This window comes from Erythrolamprus reginae, unplaced genomic scaffold (assembly GCF_031021105.1).
Source record: "Erythrolamprus reginae isolate rEryReg1 unplaced genomic scaffold, rEryReg1.hap1 H_6, whole genome shotgun sequence".
Lineage (NCBI taxonomy): Eukaryota > Metazoa > Chordata > Lepidosauria > Squamata > Dipsadidae > Erythrolamprus > Erythrolamprus reginae.
This window is the reverse complement of record NW_027248517.1, coordinates 943437-961998: the sequence shown is the minus strand read 5'-3', so window position 1 is coordinate 961998 and position 18562 is coordinate 943437. Positions and strand designations below refer to the sequence as shown.

At 46.9% G+C, this 18562-nt stretch overlaps 1 protein-coding gene across 4 annotated transcripts in view; it reads left to right on the top strand.

Annotated features, from left to right (window-relative positions):
• LOC139155791 (cilia- and flagella-associated protein 47-like) overlaps positions 1-18562 on the top strand; it is a 513090-nt gene that overhangs the window by 480813 nt on the left and 13715 nt on the right. For 3 of the 4 annotated variants that reach the window (XM_070731069.1, XM_070731068.1, XM_070731067.1), the window contains one exon: positions 7994-8162. In XM_070731069.1, coding sequence (XP_070587170.1) covers positions 7994-8162 — 169 coding nt within the window. Of the gene's footprint in view, positions 1-7993; positions 8163-14415; positions 14496-18562 lie in introns of those variants that run through there. The other variant, XM_070731071.1, reaches the window with a different exon arrangement.

Below are 18562 nucleotides of genomic sequence, written 5' to 3'. Positions count from 1 at the left end.
GCATGTCTAGGGTTTTTTTTACCTAGGTGAAGGACTTTACTCTTCTTGACGTTGAACATCATTTTGTCTAGTTTGGGCCCACAGCATTAATCTGTCTAGGTCTTTCTGTATTTTCAGCCTAATCCTCTAGGGTGTTGGCTATCCCCACCAGCTTGGTGTCGCCTGCAAATTTGATTAGTTCCCCCTTGATTCCCTCATCTAGGTCATTGATGAAAATGTTGAAGAGCACAGGGCCCAGGACAGAACCCCTGTGGTACCCCACTGCCTACCTTCTTCCATGTGGATTTGGAGCCGTTGAGGATAACTCGTTGGGTGGGGTTGGTCAGCCAACTTTTTATCCATCTGCATGTGTTGTAGTCTACCCCATTTTTTTTCTAATTTGTGGATTAAGAGATTGTGATCTATTTATCAAAAGCTTTGCTGAAGCATTGCCTTTGTCATGGTCAGACCATTTTCTACTACAGCTTGACTTCCTGGCTCCAATCCTTCCCCGCAGGGAGGCGGAACCAATGAAGATGTTTCCGCCCAGATGCCTGATGGACCCCACCCCCCCCCCCCCCCCCCCCCAGAGGGCTTTCAGACGGCGCTTGGGGTTATTCCAGAGGCACTCATCCACAGTTCAGCGGAGTCTCTTGCGGAGGCCTGGAACAGGGCTGCTGCGGAGGCTCTTGACTGGATTGCGCCTTTGCGACCTCTCCGTGGCGCTAGACCCCGCAGAGCCCCGTGGTTCAACGAGGAGCTCCGGGAGTTGAAACGCCAAAAGAGACGTCTAGAGAAGCGATGGAGGAAGAGTAGGTCTGAATCTGATCGAACACTTGTAAGAGCTTTTATTAAGACCTACAAAGTGGGCCCTCAAGGCGGGAAGATGCGCATACCATGCCGCCTTGATTGCATCAGCGGAATCCCGCCCGGCCGCTCTGTTTAGGGTGACCCGCTCCCTTCTTAAACAGGGGGGGAGTTGGGGAGCCCTTGCAGAGTAGTGCCGAGGACTTTAACACATTTTTTCGTTGATAAAGTCGCTCAGATCCGGGCGGACCTCGACTCCAATTGTAAAACAGAGTTGGCTGACAACGAGTCAGTCGAGGTGACTGGGGTATGTACTTGTCCACCTGTCTGGGAAGAGTTTGATCTGGTGACACCTGATGAAGTGGACAAGGCCATTGGAGCTGTGAGTTCCGCCACCTGTTTACTGGATCCGTGTCCCTCCTGGGTTGGTTTCGGCCAGCAGGGAGGTGACACGGAGCTGGGCCCAGGAGGTTACCAACGCTTCCTTGGGGAGGGGGAGTTTTTCCAACACTCTATAAAGAAGCGCTCGTGTGCCCCCTCCTCAAGAAGCCTTCCCTGGACCCAGCCGTACTTAATAACTATCGTCCAGTCTCCAACCTTCCCTTTATGGGGAAGGTTGTTGAGAAGCTGGTGGCACTCCAGCTCCAGCGGTCCTTGGAAGAAGCCGATTATCTAGGTCCCCAGCAGTTGAGTTTCAGGCCGCGTTACAGCACGGAAACCGCTTTGGTCGCGTTTGATGGATGATCTCTGGCGGGGCCCGGGACAGGGGTTTATCCTCTGTCCTGGTGCTCCTCGACCTCTCAGCGGTCGAGGTATCATCGACCATGGTATCCTTCTGCACCGGCTGGGGGGGGGGGGTTGGGAGTGGGAGGCACTGTTCTCCAGTGGTTCTCCTCCTACCTCTCTGGCCAGTCGCAGTCGGTGTTAGTGGGGGGGTCAGAGGTCAGCTCCGAGGTCTCTCCCTTGTGGGGTGCCTCAGGGGTCGGTCCTCTCCCCCCCTGCTATTTAACATCTACATGAAACCGCTGGGTGAGATCATCCAAGGACATGGGGTGAGGTATCATCAATATGCTGATGATACCCAGCTTTACATCTCCACCCCATGCCCAGTCAACGAAGCGGTGGAAGTGATGTGCCAGTGCCTGGAGGGCTGTTGGGGCCTGGATGGGTGTCAACAGACTCAAACTCAACCCTGATAAGACGGAGTGGCTGTGGGTTTTGCCTCCCAAGGACAATCCCATCTGTCCGTCCATTACCCTGGGGGGGGGATTATTGACCCCCTCAGAGAGGGTTCGCAACTTGGGCATCCTCCTCGATCCACAGCTCACATTAGAAAACCATCTCTCAGCTGTGGCGAGGGGGGCATTTGCCCAGGTTCGCCTAGTGCACCAGTTGCGTCCCTATCTGGACCAGGACTCATTGCTCACAGTCACTCATGCCCTCATCACCTCGAGGTTCGACTACTGTAATGCTCTCTACATGGGGCTACCTTTGAAAAGTGTTCAGAAACTTCAGATCGTGCAGAACGCAGCTGCGAGAGCAGTCATGGGCTTACCTAGGTATGCCCATGTTTCACCATCACTCCGCAGTCTGCATTGGCTGCCGATCAATTTCCGGTCACAATTCAAAGTGTTGGTTATGACCTTTAAAGCCTTCATGGCATTGGGCCAGAATATCTCCGAGACCGCCTCCTGCCGCACGAATCCCAGCGACCGATTAGGTCCCACAGAGTGGGCCTTCTCCGTGTCCCGTCAACTAAACAATGTCGTTTGGCGGGTCCCAGGAGAAGAGCCTTCTCTGTGGCAGCCCCGACCTCTCTGGAACCAACTCCCCCTGGAGATTAGAACTGCCCCTACTCTTCCTGCCTTCTGTAAGCTCCTCAAAACCCACCTTTGCCGTCAGGCATGGGGGAATTGAATCATCTCCCCCTAGGCATGTTTAATTTATACATGGTATGCTTGTGTGTGTGTGTCTGTTAGTCTATGGGGTTTTTAAAGCTTTAAATATTTTAACTGATTGGATTATTTATGATTTGTACTACTTGCTGTGAGCCGTCCCGAGTCTTCGGAGAGGGGCGGCATACAAATCCAAATAATAAATAAATAAATAATAAGTATATGAGGTCAACTATGTTGCGTTGGTCTACTGATATGGTTATGGTGTTCAAAAATGATATGGGATTGGTTTGGAATGATTTGTTTCTGACAAACCCATGTTAACTGTCACCCCCACACACACACCATTTTTTACTTTTTTTTCCCCATCTCCTCAACTACTACTAAGACCATAGAAGAACTGCGCCCCTAGTGGCAAGACCATAGACTATAGTAAAAACAGCAAACTTTAAGACTCTGACTATATGGAAGATCTATAGAGGATTCGGACCTGGATTGGTTGATTGGCTGATGATTGTTATTAATTAAGATCTGATTTCGTATTTTATATTTTTATACTATTTTATTAACTTTTTAACTTTTTATCTTACTAACTTATTTATAAGGATAATTTTAATGTTTTAGTGCTTTAATTTTTATTATCGCTATTTTATACTGTTACTGATTTAATTGTTTTTTAATATATTGGGGGGGGCTAAGTAATGGATGACTGGGATAAATATGCCTGTGGGTATGAATGGAATGATTGGTATAACTGGGCTGGGGGAGGGGGTTATGTTATGGATGAGTTGACTGATAGTGGTGTGAATGATAGATTTGGCCCACCTGACGCTCGGGAGACAGGAGAGGAAGGGGCACTGATCTCTGGAGTGGCAGAGGGTCGGAATATCCCTGTGTTGCTGGGGAGAGGCAGATATGGCGAGGGCCACAGAGCTAGCCGTTCCAGGGGAACGAGGGACCGTTGCTTATTAACAGTCGCTTGTTCCGGCTCTGTGAGCCCAATCTTGGGTACTGGTGATGAGTGTAACTCTGGCCCTGGACTCAGGTTGCTGCTGCTTAATGCCAGGTCGGTGGTAAATAAAGCTCTCCTCATCCGGGATCTGATCCTGGATGAGGAGGCCGACCTGGCATGTATTACTGAAGCATGGCTGGGCCCAGAGGGAGGTGTTCCTCTCTCTGAAATTTGCCCAGCCGGGTTTCAGATATGGCACCAACCTCGACCCCAGGGAAGGGGGGGGAGGAGTGGCTGTTACAGCCAGGGAGAGCCTTTGCCTGCATAGACTCATTGCTCTGGAAATTGCGGGTTGCAAGTCTCTCTTGATGAAGTTGGACTTAGGGGTTCAGGTGGGCTTATTTCTCATGTACCTGCCTCCCAGCTGCGTGTCAAAAGCCCTGCCTGTGCTACTCGAGGAGGTAGCCGGGTTGGCGGTGGAGTTCCCCGGACTCATTGTCCTGGGGGACTTCAATCTGCCGTCACTCAGCGAAACCTCTGGGCTGGCACAGGAGTTCATGGCCACCATGACAGCCATGGACCTGACTCAAGTAATACAGGGTCCGACTCGTGAGGGAGGGCACGCACCTGACATGGTATTCCTTTCCGAGCAATTGAGAAATGGTCTGAGACTAAGGGGCTTAGAAGCATTGCCTTTGTCATGGTCAGACCATTTTCTACTACAGCTTGACTTCCTGGCTCCAATCCTTCCCCGCATGGAGGCGAAACCAATGAAGATGTTCCACCCCAGACGCCTGATGGACCCAGAGGGCTTTCAGACGGCGCTTGGGGTTATTCCAGAGGCACTCATCCACAGTTCGGTGGAGTCTCTTGCGGAGGCCTGGAATACAGCTGCTGCAGGGGCTCTAGACCGGATTGCGCCTTTGCGACCTCTCCGTGGCGCTAGACCCCGTAGAGCTCCATGGTTCAACAAGGAGCTCCGGGAGTTGAAACGCCAAAAGAGACGTCTAGAGAAGCGATGGAGGAAGAGCAGGTCTGAATCTGATCGAACACTTGTAAGAGCTTTTATTAAGACTTACAAAGTGGCGCTCAAGGCGGCAAGATGCGCGTACCATGCCGCCTTGATTGCATCAGCGGAATCCCGCCCGGCTGCTCTGTTTAGGGTGACCCGCTCCCTTCTTAATCAGGGGGGAGTCGGGGAGCCCTTGCAGAGTAGTGCCGAGGAGTTTAACACGTTTTTCGCTGATAAAGTCGCTCAGATCCGGGCTGACCTCGACTCCAATTGTAAAACAGAGTCGACTGACAACGAGTCAGTCGAGGTGACTGGGGCACGTACTTGTCCACCTGTCTGGGAAGAGTTTGATCTGGTGACACCTGATGAAGTGGACAAGGCCATTGGAGCTGTGAGTTCCGCCACCTGTCTACTGGATCCGTGTCCCTCCTGGTTGGTCTCGGCCAGAAGGGAGGTGACACGGAGCTGGGCTCAGGAGATTACCAACGCTTCCTTGGGGAGGGGAGTTTTTCCAACACTCTATAAAGAAGCGCTCGTGCGCCCCCTCCTCAAGAAGCCTTCCCTGGACCCAGCCATACTTAACAACTATCGTCCAGTCTCCAACCTTCCCTTTACAAGGTGGTGGCACTCCAGCTCCAGCGGTCCTTGGAAGAAGCCGATTATCTAGGTCCCCAACAGTCGGGTTTCAGGCCCGGTTACAGCACGGAAACTGCTTTGGTCGCGTTGATGGATGATCTCTGGCGGGCCCGGGACAGGGGTTTATCCTCTGTCCTGGTGCTCCTCGATCTCTCAGCGGCTTTCGATACCATCGACCATGGTATCCTTCTGCACCGGTTGGAGGGGTTGGGGGTGGGAGGCACTGTTCTCCAGTGGTTCTCCTTCTACCTCTCTGGCCGGTCGCAGTCGGTGTTGGTGGGGGGGTCAGAGGTCGACTCCGAGGTCTCTCCCTTGTGGGGTGCCTCAGGGGTCGGTCCTCTCCCCCTTGCTATTTAACATCTACATGAAACCGCTGGGGGAGATCATCCAAGGACATGGGGTGAGGTATCATCAATATGCCAATGATACCCAGCTTTACATCTCCACCCCATGCCCAGTCAACAAAGCGGTGGAAGTGATGTGCCGGTGCCTGGAGGCTGTTGGGGCCTGGATGGGTGTCAACAGACTCAAACTCAACCCGGATAAGACAGAGTGGCTGTGGGTTCTGCCTCCCAAGGACAATTCCATCTGTCCGTCCATTACCCTGGGGGGGGGGAATTATTGACCCCCTCAGAGAGGGTCCGCAACGTGGGCGTCCTCCTCGATCCACAGCTCACATTAGAAAACCATCTCTCAGCTGTGGCGAGGGGGGCGTTTGCCCAGGTTCGCCTGGTGCACCAGTTGCGGCTCTATCTGGACCGGGACTCACTGCTCACAGTCACTCATGCCCTCATCACCTCGAGGTTCGACTACTGTAATGCTCTCTACATGGGGCTACCTTTGAAAAGTGTTCGGAAACTCCAGATCGTGCAGAATGCAGCTGCGAGAGCAGTCATGGGCTTTCCTAGGTATGCCCATGTTTCACCATCACTCCGCAGTCTGCATTGGCTGCCGATCAATTTCCGGTCACAATTCAAAGTGTTGGTTATGACCTTTAAAGCCCTTCATGGCATCGGACCAGAATATCTCCGAGACCGCCTCCTGCCGCACGAACCCCAGCGACCGATTAGGTCCCACAGAGTGGGCCTTCTCCAGGTCCCGTCAACTAAACAATGTCGGTTGGCGGGCCCCAGGGGAAGAGCCTTCTCTGTGGTGGCACCGGCTCTCTGGAACCAATTCCCCCCGGAGATTAGAACTGCCCCTACTCTTCCTGCCTTCCGTAAACTCCTTAAGACCCACCTTTGCCATCAGGCATGGGGAAATTAAACATCTCCCCTGGGCACGTTTAATTTATACATGGTATGCTTGTGTGTGTGTCTGTTATTACATGGGGTTTTTCTTAAATCTTTAAATATTTTAATTAATTGGATTTTGTGACTCTTTCACTTGTTGTGAGCCGCCCCGAGTCTTCGGAGAGGGGCGGCATACAAGTCCAAATAATAAATAAATAAATATTATTTTGTTTGTTTCTAGGTAGTGGCAAAACTGTTTTTGATTATTTCCTCCAGTAGACTGATTGGACTGTAGTTACCTGGGTCAGTCTTTTTACCTTTTTTGTGGATGGGGACTACATTAGCTCATTCCAAGTCTTCCAATAGATCTCCTATGGTCCAGGATTTTTGGTAGATGAGGAGAAGTGGTTCTGTGATGGTGTCTGCCAGTTCTTTTAGGACTCTGGGGTGTAGTCCATCTGGTCCTGGCGATTTGTACTCGTTGAGCTTCCACAAGTGGTCCCTTATTGTGTTTTTATTTATGTTGAGTTCAGTTCCAGGGCTGTTTATTGCAGTTGAGTTGCAGGTTGGTAGTTCTTTTTTGTGTGAAAACTGATGCAAAATAGGTGTTGAGCGGTTGTGCTTTATCTCTGTTGTCTGTGATTTCTTTACCATCTTCATTTTTTAGTATAGTGACTGTTTCCTTGATTTTCTTATTGTTTATGTGCTGGAAGAAGCTCTTTTTTTTGTTGTCATTGACTTTTATTGCTAGGTATTATTCATTTTGGGCCTTTGCTGTTCTTATTTTTTGTTTGCAGATTGTTACTGTTTGTTGAAATTCCGCCTTGGTTATGTGTCCTTCTTTCCATTTTTTGTATTTGGCTTTTTTTTTCTTTTAGGTTGTCTGTGAGGTCTTTGTTTAGTCATACTGGTTTCTTTTTAGTTTTCCTGTTTTTCTTTTTCATATGGATTGTATTGTGTTGGGCATCTATGATTGTATTTTTGAGGGCCTCCCAGGCTTCCTGTGTGGATTTACCCTTTAGAACTTTCTTCCAGGGGATATTTCCCAAGTTGTCTCTGAGCTTATTGAAGTCAGCTTTTCTGAAGTCTGGGACTGTAGTGGTGTTGGGTTCAGCAGTTAGTGATTGTATTATATTGAATTTTATTTCTTTTTATTTCTTTTTTTCTGTAAATCCCAATATAATAATCAAACCCTATTTTACTCACTATTAATTGCAGTATAGTCCAAATAATAAAATTACCACTAACCTTCAATCACCCATATTAGAAATTCTTTTCTGACAGACATTTCTCGTTAGAAAAAGAAAAAACTTATACTATTCCCTTCCCCTGTTTCTCTCTCCCATTATAGATCTCCATATATATGTATATATTAAGCTCAAATTTATCTTATATCTCTGATATCCTATGGTAGAACACACATTATTTCGAATTATTGTTGTATATGCTAACTGTTGGCCAATTTATTTTTCTTTGCTAGAAACCCAGAGCCTTACACAGCATTCTTTCTACCAGGCAGTGATACTGAATTCACTGTATCTCCTCAAGCAGGGGAGCTTCTTCCACTTGATACAGCAGGAACCTGCATTACTGTTGGATTCAAGCCCAGTATGTACAGCAAAAAACACAAAGCAACTCTGGTAATACAGGTGAGCCATAAGAATGAGATTCTTGATACCACATTTGTAGATTTAAGAATATGTTTCCTCCCTGATGACTATGAAGGCAATATTTCTATAGCTAAATTTTATGCTTTGTTATATAAAAGCTTTTTGTAGAAAAGTTTTATTTCCTAATAAATTAGGGAATTATTGTAATTATATTCATTTTTCATACTGTATTTGCAAAATTGTAAATTCATAAAATAAATCAGTTTATGAAATGTAAACATATATTTTTTTATTGCATTACTAGAAAACCTTGGTTTACTGAGCCACTCAGTAGGAGTAATGTAGGTTACTCCTACATGTTAGTTAAATTCATTGTTAGAGACTTATGTAATTTGCATGAAGACTTTAATATACAAGTAACATTTGGGTCAAATTCATTAATTTGTGTATACAGTGATCCCTCGATCATCGCGAGGGTTCCGTTCCAGGACCCCACGCGATGATCGATTTTTCGCGAAGTAGCGGTGCGGAAGTAAAAACACCATCTGCACATGCGCAGATGGTGTTTTTACTTCCACCGCCCTTCGCCCGCCCACCCCGTTGCTCGCACCTGGGGTTTCCCCGCGCGCGCGCCGCCCGCCCACGCCATTGCTGGGGCCGCTTCCCAGCTGGGAAGCGAAGCTGGGGTCCCCGTGTGCGCGCCCGCCCACGCTACGAGCGGCATTTCACCTTCCCTCCCAGGCAAAAAGATGCCGGCATTCTGGGTTGATGGGGTCGGACTTCCCAGGCGGAAGGCGTGCCCCTCTCCCCGCATCTTTTTGCCTGGGAGGGAAAGTGAAATGCCGCTCGTAGCAGCTGCTAGAGCCGCCGGCATTTCACTTTCCCTCCCAGGCAAAAAGATGCCGGGGAGAGGGGGCACGCCTTCCGCCTGGGAAGTCCGGCCCCATCATCCCAGAATGCCGGCATCTTTTTGCCTGGGAGGGAAAGTGAAATGCCGGTGGCTCTAGCAGCTGCTACGAGCGGCATTTCACTTTCCCTCCCAGGCAAAAAGATGCCGGGGAGAGGGGCACGCCTTCCGCCTGGGAAGTCCGGCCCCATCAGCCCATAATGCCGGCATCTTTTTGCCTGGGAGAGAAAGTGAAATGCCGCTCGTAGCAGCTGCTATGAGCAGCATTTCACTTTCCCTTCCAGGCAAAAAGATGCCGGGGAGAGGGGCATGCCTTCCGCCTGGGAAGTCCGGCCCCATCATCCCAGAATGCCGGCATCTTTTTGCCTGGGAGGCAAAGTGAAATGCCGGCGGCTCTAGCAGCTGCTACGAGCGGCATTTCACTTTCCCTCCCAGGCAAAAAGATGCCAGGGAGAGGGGCACGCCTTCCGCCTGGGAAGTCCGGCCCCATCAGCCCATAATGCCGGCATCTTTTTGCCTGGGAGAGAAAGTGAAATGCCGGCGGCTCTAGCAGCTGCTACGAGCGGCATTTCACTTTCCCTCCCAGGCAAAAAGATGCCGGGGAGAGGGGCATGCCTTCCGCCTGGGAAGTCCGGCCCCATCAGCCCATAATGCCGGCATCTTTTTGCCTGGGAGGGAAAGTGAAATGCTGCTTGTAGCAGCTGCTAGAGCCGCCGGCATTTCACTTTCACTTCCACCCCCTAGCCAAACGGCTTTTTTCGTGTTTAGCGCTCGAACGCTGTGCTAAACAGGAAAAAAGCCATTTGGCTAGGGGGTGGATTCTTGCTTCTTAACCGGGAGCAGTTGCCCCCTCTCCCAAAGCGATGTTCCAAAGCGGTCTCCGGGAATCGACCAAGGGAAAGGCAGTCGCCTGCCTTTCCTTCAGCTCTAAAGAAGCGGCAACTGCCCTGCCTTCCCCCAGCCGGTTAACCGAGCGCTTCAAGTTAACCGGCTGGGGGGAGGCAGGGCAGTTGCCGCTTCTTTAGAGCTGAAGGAAAAGCAGGCGACTGCCTTTCCCTTGGTCGCTTCCCGGAGACCGCTTTGGAACATTGCTTTGGTTGTTCCTGCCTCTCCTGCAGCAGAGAGAAGCGGCAAATGGCCCAGCCCTTCCCCCAGCGGCTTCACCGAGCGCTTCGGGAAGGTGCCGCCTGTCTTCGCTGTAAGAAAGGCAGGTGCATCCAAAGCATGCGGGGAAGCGGTTGGGGGAAGGGCTGGGCCATTTGCCGCTTCTCTCTGCTGCAGGAGAGGCAGGAACAACCAAAGCAATGTTCCAAAGCGGTCTCCGGGAAGCGACCAAGGGAAAGGCAGTCGCCTGCTTTTCCTTCAGCTCTAAAGAAGCGGCAACTGCCCTGCCTCCCCCCAGCCGGTTAACTTGAAGCGCTCGGTTAACCGGCTGGGGGAAGGCAGGGCAGTTGCCGCTTCTTTAGAGCTGAAGGAAAGGCAGGCGACTGCCTTTCCCTTGGTCGATTCCCGGAGACCGCTTTGGAACATCGCTTTGGGAGAGGGGGCAACTGCTCCCGGTTAAGAAGCAAGAATCCACCCCCTAGCCAAATGGCTTTTTTCCTGTTTAGCACGGCGTTCGAGCGCTAAACACGAAAAAAGCCGTTTGGCTAGGGGGTGGATTCTTGCTTCTTAACTGGGAGCAGTTGCCCCCTCTCCCAAAGCGACGTTCCAAAGCGGTCTCCGGGAAGCGACCGAGGGAAAGGCAGTTGTCTGCTTTTCCTTCAGCTGGAAAGAGGAGGCAAATGCCCTGCCTTCCCCCAGCCGGTTAATCGAGCGCTTCAAGTTAACCGGCTGGGGGATTAGCCCCCGCCCGGCTCCCTTCAGCCCCCCGGGGTCAAGCGGGCGGGGGGCGGCCAGGACCTCGCCTGTCTCCGCCGCCCGCATCGCCCCTCCGACGGGCCGGCCTCCCCCGCCCGCCTCTGCTGCAGCCACCGCCGCCTCCCCGACTGGCACAAAAGGGCCCCGCCCGCCCCGCCCCAAAGTTTACCTTGTGGCGGGATTCAAAGTGCTGGGGTGGGGGGTGTCACTTCGCCGCTCGTGTCCTGGCTAAACCGGGCGGCAGGAGACAGGCTTTGAGTTTTTAGCTGCGGGGAGAGAAGTAGGACTTTCCTAACTCCCTCCCCCCGCAGCCAAAACTCAAAGCCTGTCTCTTTTTTTTCTTGCGGCGAGCCCAAGCCGTTCCCCTCTCGACCGCAGCCGAGCTTCCCTCGGCCCCCTTTGGCCCCGTCGCCTCCTCCCCGCCTGCCTTTCCTCGCCAAGCGCACGAAAAAAAAGAGAGAAGGCTTCTACCAGAAGCCGGGGACGGTGGGCAGGGGCATGAAGGATCTCTTGCGGGGGGAAAGCCGCTAGCCAGCTTTCGGAGCTCCTCCGCCATCACCCGCTTCTGGTAGAAGCCTTCTCTCTTTTTTTTCGTGCGCTTGGCGAGGAAAGGCAGGCGTGGAGGAGGCGACGGGGCCAAAGGGGGCCGAGGGAAGCTCGGCTGCGGTCGAGAGAGAAACGGCTTGGGCTCGCCGCAAGAAAAAAAAGAGACAGGCTTTGAGTTTTGGCTGCGGGGGGAGGGAATCCCGCCGCAAGGTAAGCTTCGGGGCGGGGCGGGCGGGGCCCTTTTGTGCCAGTCGGGGAGGCGGTGGCGGCTGCAGCAGAGGCGGGCGGGGGAGGCCGGCCCGCCAGAGGGGCGATGCGGGCGGCGGAGACAGGCGAGGTCCCGGCCGCCCCCGCCCACTTGGCCCCAGACCGGTGCAGCAGGAAAGGGACGGAGAAGGCTCACTGGCAGCCCTTGCCCATCGCCGCGCCTTCGCTTCCCCCCCTCCCCCGCTGGATCCGGCAGCGTGCTGAGGGGAATTGCCGCGGACTGGAGGCAGTGTGGCAGACCGGCTCCGAGGCGAGCGGCCGGAGCTGCGCCCTCCTTCGCCCGCCAGGTGAGGCGAAGGCGAGGGGCGCGCGGCTGCAGCGAGGAGCCGAAGATCCGGGCGGGGAAGACCCAGGGAAGGTTCCTTCGTCCGCCTAGCAGCTGATCTGCTCGGCAGCGCAGCACCAGCGAGGAGCCGAAGATCTTTGGCTCCTCGCTGCTGCTGCGCTGCCGAGCAGATCAGCTGCTAGGCGGCCGCTCGAGAGCAAGAGGGGGAGAGATAGAGAAAGAGAGAGAAGGAAAGAAAGAGATGAGAGAGGGAGGAAGAGAGTGTGAGAGAGGAAGAAGCAACATAGAGAAAGAGGGGGAAGACCCAGGGAAGCCTCTGCCCGGCGGGGAAACTCCACCATCTACGCATGCGTGGAAGGGCACGCATGCGCAGATGGTGGAGTTTACTTCCGGGTTGAAAACTCGCGAAATAGCCCTTTCGCGATACTTGAGGACGCGAAACTCGAGGGTTCACTGTAGATAGTTGTCAATCTATAACCATTTATTTAGCAACTACTTGAAGCTACAATTGTACTGGAAAATATGACTTACCGTATTTTTCGGAGTGTAAGGCGCACCTTTTTCCTCCCTAAAAGAGGCTGAAAATTTGGATGCGTCTTATACTTTGAATGTAGGGGTTTGGGGGTTTCTGAAGCTTTTTTTCCAGCCCTAACTAGGTGTTAACGATCTTTCCAGCTCTTATCTTGTAGGTTTTTTCATTGTTACTCTCTCTGAAGAATGTTTTCCAGCCCTAAGACTTTGCAGGCTTTTTTTCGTTGCTCTACTTGCTCCAGATAAGTTTCTTTCCAGCCCCAACAAGGTGCTAACAATGTTCCCAGATTTTACCAGCTTGTAAGCTCTTTCATTGTTACTCTCTTTGAAGAATGTTTTTCCAACCCTCAGTCTTGGCAGGACTTTTTTTATCGTTCTACTTGCTCCAAATAAGTTTTTTTTTCAACCCTAATGAGGTGCTAATGGTGTTCCCAGCTCTTACCAACATGCAGGCTTTTTCATTGTTACTGTCTCCGAATGAGGTTTTTTAAACTCTAAGCAGGGAATAAAATAATATGCTGAAGCTGACCAGGCTAAGGATGCTAGCCAGATGAATACTTGATAGGCAGATTTCCCCCCCCCCCATTTTCCTCCTCCAAAACTAAGGTGTGTCTTATATTCCAGTGCATCATATACTCCGAAAAATACAGTATACCCAACTGTTACAACTGTTGCAACATCCCTGCAGTCATGTGATCATGACTTCCATGTTTGTCAACTGTTGCACATTTACAGTAATTTTGTCATGTGATTACTATGTACATCTTTCCCAGCTGGCTTCCAACAAGGAAATCAGAAAGGAAGACTGTTGCAAATCATGGTCATATGATACCTCATTTATGACAGCACCATTTAATGTCAATTTTTGTGGATATAAATCAAGGACTAGTTGTAATAATATTGCCCATTGCAAATTTCAGTGCAGATTAATGTAAATGTAAATATCTTGTCCAGACAATTTGAAATGTAATGGACATTTCAATATGGAAATTAATTTACTTTGGTGATTACTGTAGGTACAATATGTTTATAAGGGAATATTTGAAATCAGAGCTTCCATGCATGGCTGTTGTTATTTTTTAAAATTCTGTGAGGGTTTTTTCTTTTTCCCCCTAAAGTTTTTTATTTTTCTCCATCTTCACAAATATAGATTCAACATCTAAATACCTTCCAGTTTTACATACATCATACAAACTTCATAATTGTACATTTTTGCCATTTATTCATAGACCCCTATTTAATTTTTTTAAATTGTTGAACAACAGCAGCCTGTCCCTTTAATTACCCTTTCTTGTACCCCCTTCCTCCTTCCTTCTTTTCTCCTCCTACCTCCTTTCCCTTCACTCCTCATAAATCTCTCTCTCCCTCTTTCTTCTTCATCTCTCTCCACTTCTCACTCCTCTCCCTTCCTTTCTACTTCCTCTTCACCCCTCTAGTACCATTCCTGGGTTACTTACATAGCAGACTGTTGCTGAAAAATCTACTTTAAAGACAGTACCAATCACTATTTTTTAAATTTGTTGCTTATAACTCCTAATAAAGCTTTTTGTTTTAGGTATATAATACCAAATTCTTCTTCCTCCCCTAAAAAAAAAAGTAATATTGTCATCCAGATTTTCTATGTAATTAACCTCCATTTTTAGCTCCCAATTTAATATTTGTCCTCTACTTTCCCATAACTTATGGTTTCTTGTTCTTTTTTATTATAAGGCCTATTGCTCTCTCCCCTTTATTAGTCAGTTTTCCCTCAATGTTTGTTTCTTATCTTATAGCTGCATGCCTCTATAGTAATTTTATATATTAAGATGTGCCATCTTGCATTAGAAATCATTATACATTTCAGCATTTGTAATTATTCCCCATAAATTTTATACATTTATCCCTAATCAATTTAGGTTCTAGATGCTCTCATTTTTGAGCTCTAATGATATATTAAATAAAGGGGAAATTCCTCTTTAAAACACCATAAATCCTTCTTGAAGGAAAGCAGAGGCGTAAAGCATTCTCAGGAGTTCAAAGAGAATCTAAGATCTGAATTTTCTAAGGAAGACTGAACTTCTTTCGCTATTACGAGTGAGTACAATCAATCTTAATAAAATGGCTGAAGGGTCTGAACCTAGCCTCGGCAAGATTGAGATGAAGCTGGATCAGCTATTACAAATTGTTTCAGGCTTTGAACAAAGGTTTCAGAAAGTGGAATCAGCTTTGGGAAATTGCTCTTTAGACATTAAAACAGTTAAGAAAGAAGGAGATGTGGCAGCTGAAAAAATCAAAGTTTGGAAAAACAAGCTAAAATTCAGGATGGCACTTTTAAACAAATGAATTACAGAATTGCTAATTTGGAAGATCGCCAAAGGAGAAGGAATTTATGTCTGCATGGATTTAGACCAGATTTTGCTTCAGGTTCAAGAGTAAATGAAGCAAATCTAGGTTGGATGCAAGCGCAGGGTGCTCAGGTTCTTTTTGATGATATTTTACGTGTCCATTGGGCTGTCCCATGTAGAAACCAGGAGAGGCAAAGAGACATTGTTATGGCTTTGGCCAGCAAGAAAAAAGCGGAGATCATTTACAAATATTTGAAAAGCTGTGCTAGCCTTAAACAAGATGGGAACGAGATAAGAGTTCTGAGAGATCTCTCTTGGAAAACCTTGAGAACAAGAGCTGCCTTACGCCCAATTTCAAGCCGCCTATATCAAAGTGGAAAAAAGTTTATTGAATCAACTGGGTATTCAGTTTCAAGAGAGTGAGCCACGAGGAGCAGAAGGTGGAGGGACTGTAGCAGCTGGAGAGCCAAAAAGAGCAGAAGAAGGAGAAGGAGGAGAAGATTATTTCAGCGGTCACAGTACCCCAGATGAGGAGGAAAGGCAAAGGGATAAAGAGCTGAAGGAGTTAATCGGGCAGGTGGAGGCCATCACAAGGGAGTAGAGAAAAAACAAGAGCTTTGCAGGGGAAGAAAGGTTTCTGGAATGCAATGTTAACTCTTATTTTTGTTGGGGGGAGAAGGGAAAAAGGTAAAGGAAGTTTAAAAAAAGTAAAAGAAGGAATTGTTTAAATGGGTAAGGGAGGGTGGGAGAGGAATTTTTCTCTTTAATTATATTTAAAAGTGGTTGAAAGTGTAGCTCAGTAGGGTGGGAACGCAATCCGGAGTAGTGCCTCATGATTCAACAAGGTTTTTTCTTTTCTTCTCCCCTTCTGGTGGGGGGAGCATAGGGGGAGGCACTTTGAGGGGGACTGGAGTAAGGAAGGAGAAAACAAGCAAACCAAGAGTGAAACAAGAGGGGGCAAGGGATATTATTGTATATTATGAATGAGTGTAATATAATGGTTTTAAATGTAAATGGTTTGGGATCTGATTTAAAACATTACAGGATATTGAGAACGGCTAAGCAAAATAAGGTGGATATTATGATTTTGATAGAAACACATAAAAGACAGGGAGGAAGGGATAAATTGATTAATGATAGAAATTGGAAATGGGTATATGAATCTCGAGGAACGCAAAATAGTAGAGGTACAGCGATTCTTATTCATCAGAGGGTTTTATTTGAAAAGGTTGGAGTTCAGAAAGATAGAGAAGGGAGGTGGTTGTTTGTTAAAGGGAAAATTAATCAAAAGAAGTTGACATTGGCAACAATTTATGCCCCGAATGCAAAAACAAAACAATTTATAATAAATACAAAAAGGAAGCTAGATAACTTTATGGGGGGGGCACAATGTTTTTGGCAGGATATTTTAATATGCAATTAACAAATGGGATGAGAAATAGTAGGATGTTTTTTAAAAAAATATATTTTTATTGGTTTTTCACATTGAAGTTAACATGAAACAAACATAAAATGGTGCACAGTGCATGTGCCTATCACCCGACTGACAATCCCACCACCACCACCACCAATTGCAGGGGGTTCAAATATTTACCAATTTATATTCCTTTATTTCCTTAGCTCTACTTTGCATTTGTTTATTATTGAAAGAGTGATTGGAGTTTGTTTTTCACATTTTCGTAACAAATTCTACTCAGCATAAAATCTTTCACCTTATTCCATCATACCATCAGTTTCTCCAATTTATTTTCGTCAAAATTGTTTAATCTTATTTCCATTATTTCAAAATGAATGTGATCCACCATGTACCAGTACCAATTCTGTAATGTCCATTTTTTAGATTCTTTCCTACCCAATACCACTACCGCTTGAGTGCTTTCTAATGCTGCTGTTTTTATTTCTTTGAAGTCTCTTAATTCTCTTTGTTTAACTAATATCGCTATTTCTTTTGTAATTATCCACTTAATATTTAACATTTTATTTATTTCATTCTGCACTTCCTTCCAAAATTTCTGAACTTCAACACACTCCCAGAACACATGCATAAAGATTCCTTTCTTTTGGCAACCATGCCAATAATTACCTTTCCCTTTCCTCTGGAAGTGTGAAAGTTGTGCTGGTGTATAGTACCATTTATGTAAAATTTTCCTTCTCATCTCTCTAACTCTTGTATTCTTGGTTTTATATATATTTTCTACTATTTCTTTCATTTCTCTTTCATCAATTTGTAAATCATTTTGCCAACATCTTGTCAAGCCTTCTATTACTCCCTCTTCCGCTTGCGATAACATTCTATATATATTACTTGCTTGTGCCTTTGTATCATTAATCTTTTCTTTTAATATTTTTCCTAAGCAATTTTCTTCTCTCAAAAAGGCTTCTTTATTCTCACTTTTATTTAAATATTTACATATTGTATTAATCTGCAGCCATTTCTGTTGACCCAACCACCATTCCCACCGAGTTCTGTTAACTCTTCCATCCTTCTCATATAATTGTTCTATTCTCATTATCCCTTTACAATTTAATTCTTTTATAATTCTGCTTAAGTTAACGTCATTATTTGTATTCAATACATGTAACGTTGATAATTTTGAGTTTCTAATTCCCAATTTCCCCTGCCATTTTAACCATATTTCTAAAACTGCTTTCAGAGGATTGGTTAAATTATTGATTTCTATTTTACTCCATTTTTAAAATAATAACTCCTTATTATTTATATTATTGATTTCCTTTTCCAATTTCACCCACTCCCCCCCCCCCCAGTAACTGTAGTTCCATTAATCTTTCTATTTGGAATGCTTCCCTATATAACTCTAAGCTCGGGCTCCCCCACCCCCCCTCTTTCTCATTAGCAAACAGCCATCTTTTCCTTATTCTAGGTCTTTTATTTCCTTCAATCCAAAAATTTAGTTTACTATCCCATTCCCTCAATTTTGCCCCTGGAAAGGTACCTGGTAAGACCTGAAATAAATACATCATTTTTTGAATAATCATCATTTTAAGAGCTCTAATCTTTGCCATTCTTCTCAACCTTTTTTCTTCCAGTTTTTTATCTGCTTTTGAATTCTCTTCCATATTGAGTTATAATTAACCATCACAATTTTATTAGGATTTTTTAATAACCAAACTCCTAAATATTTCATTTTTTTACATCCTAATTTCAATCCTGAAACTTTTCGTATCTCAATTTGCTCTTTAGGACCTGTATTTAAACCAATTATCTCAGATTTCTCTGTATTAACTGAAACACCCGATTGATCTTTAAATTCTTGAAGTAAAACCATTATTCTTTTCATCATTTCAATTGGGGTTTCAGTCAATACTATAGCATCATCTGCAAAAAGATTTAATTTTAATTCAAGTTTTCCTATTTGGTAACCTCTCCACTCCTTATCGTTTCTAATTTTGTTTGCTAAGACCTCAATTGTGAATTTTATTATTTATTAATTTTATTATTTGGATTTGTATGCCGCCCCTCTCCGAAGACTCGGGGCGGCTCACAACAAGTGAAACAAATCATAAATAATCCAACTAAATTTAAAATATTTGAAAATTAAAAAAAAAACCATATACTAACAGACACACAAGCATACCATGTATAAATTAGACATGCCCAAGGGGAGATGTTTCAGTTCCCCCATGCCTGACGGCAAAGGTGGGTTTTAAGGAGTTTACGGAAGGCAGGAAGAGTAGGGGCAGTTCTAATCTCCTGGGG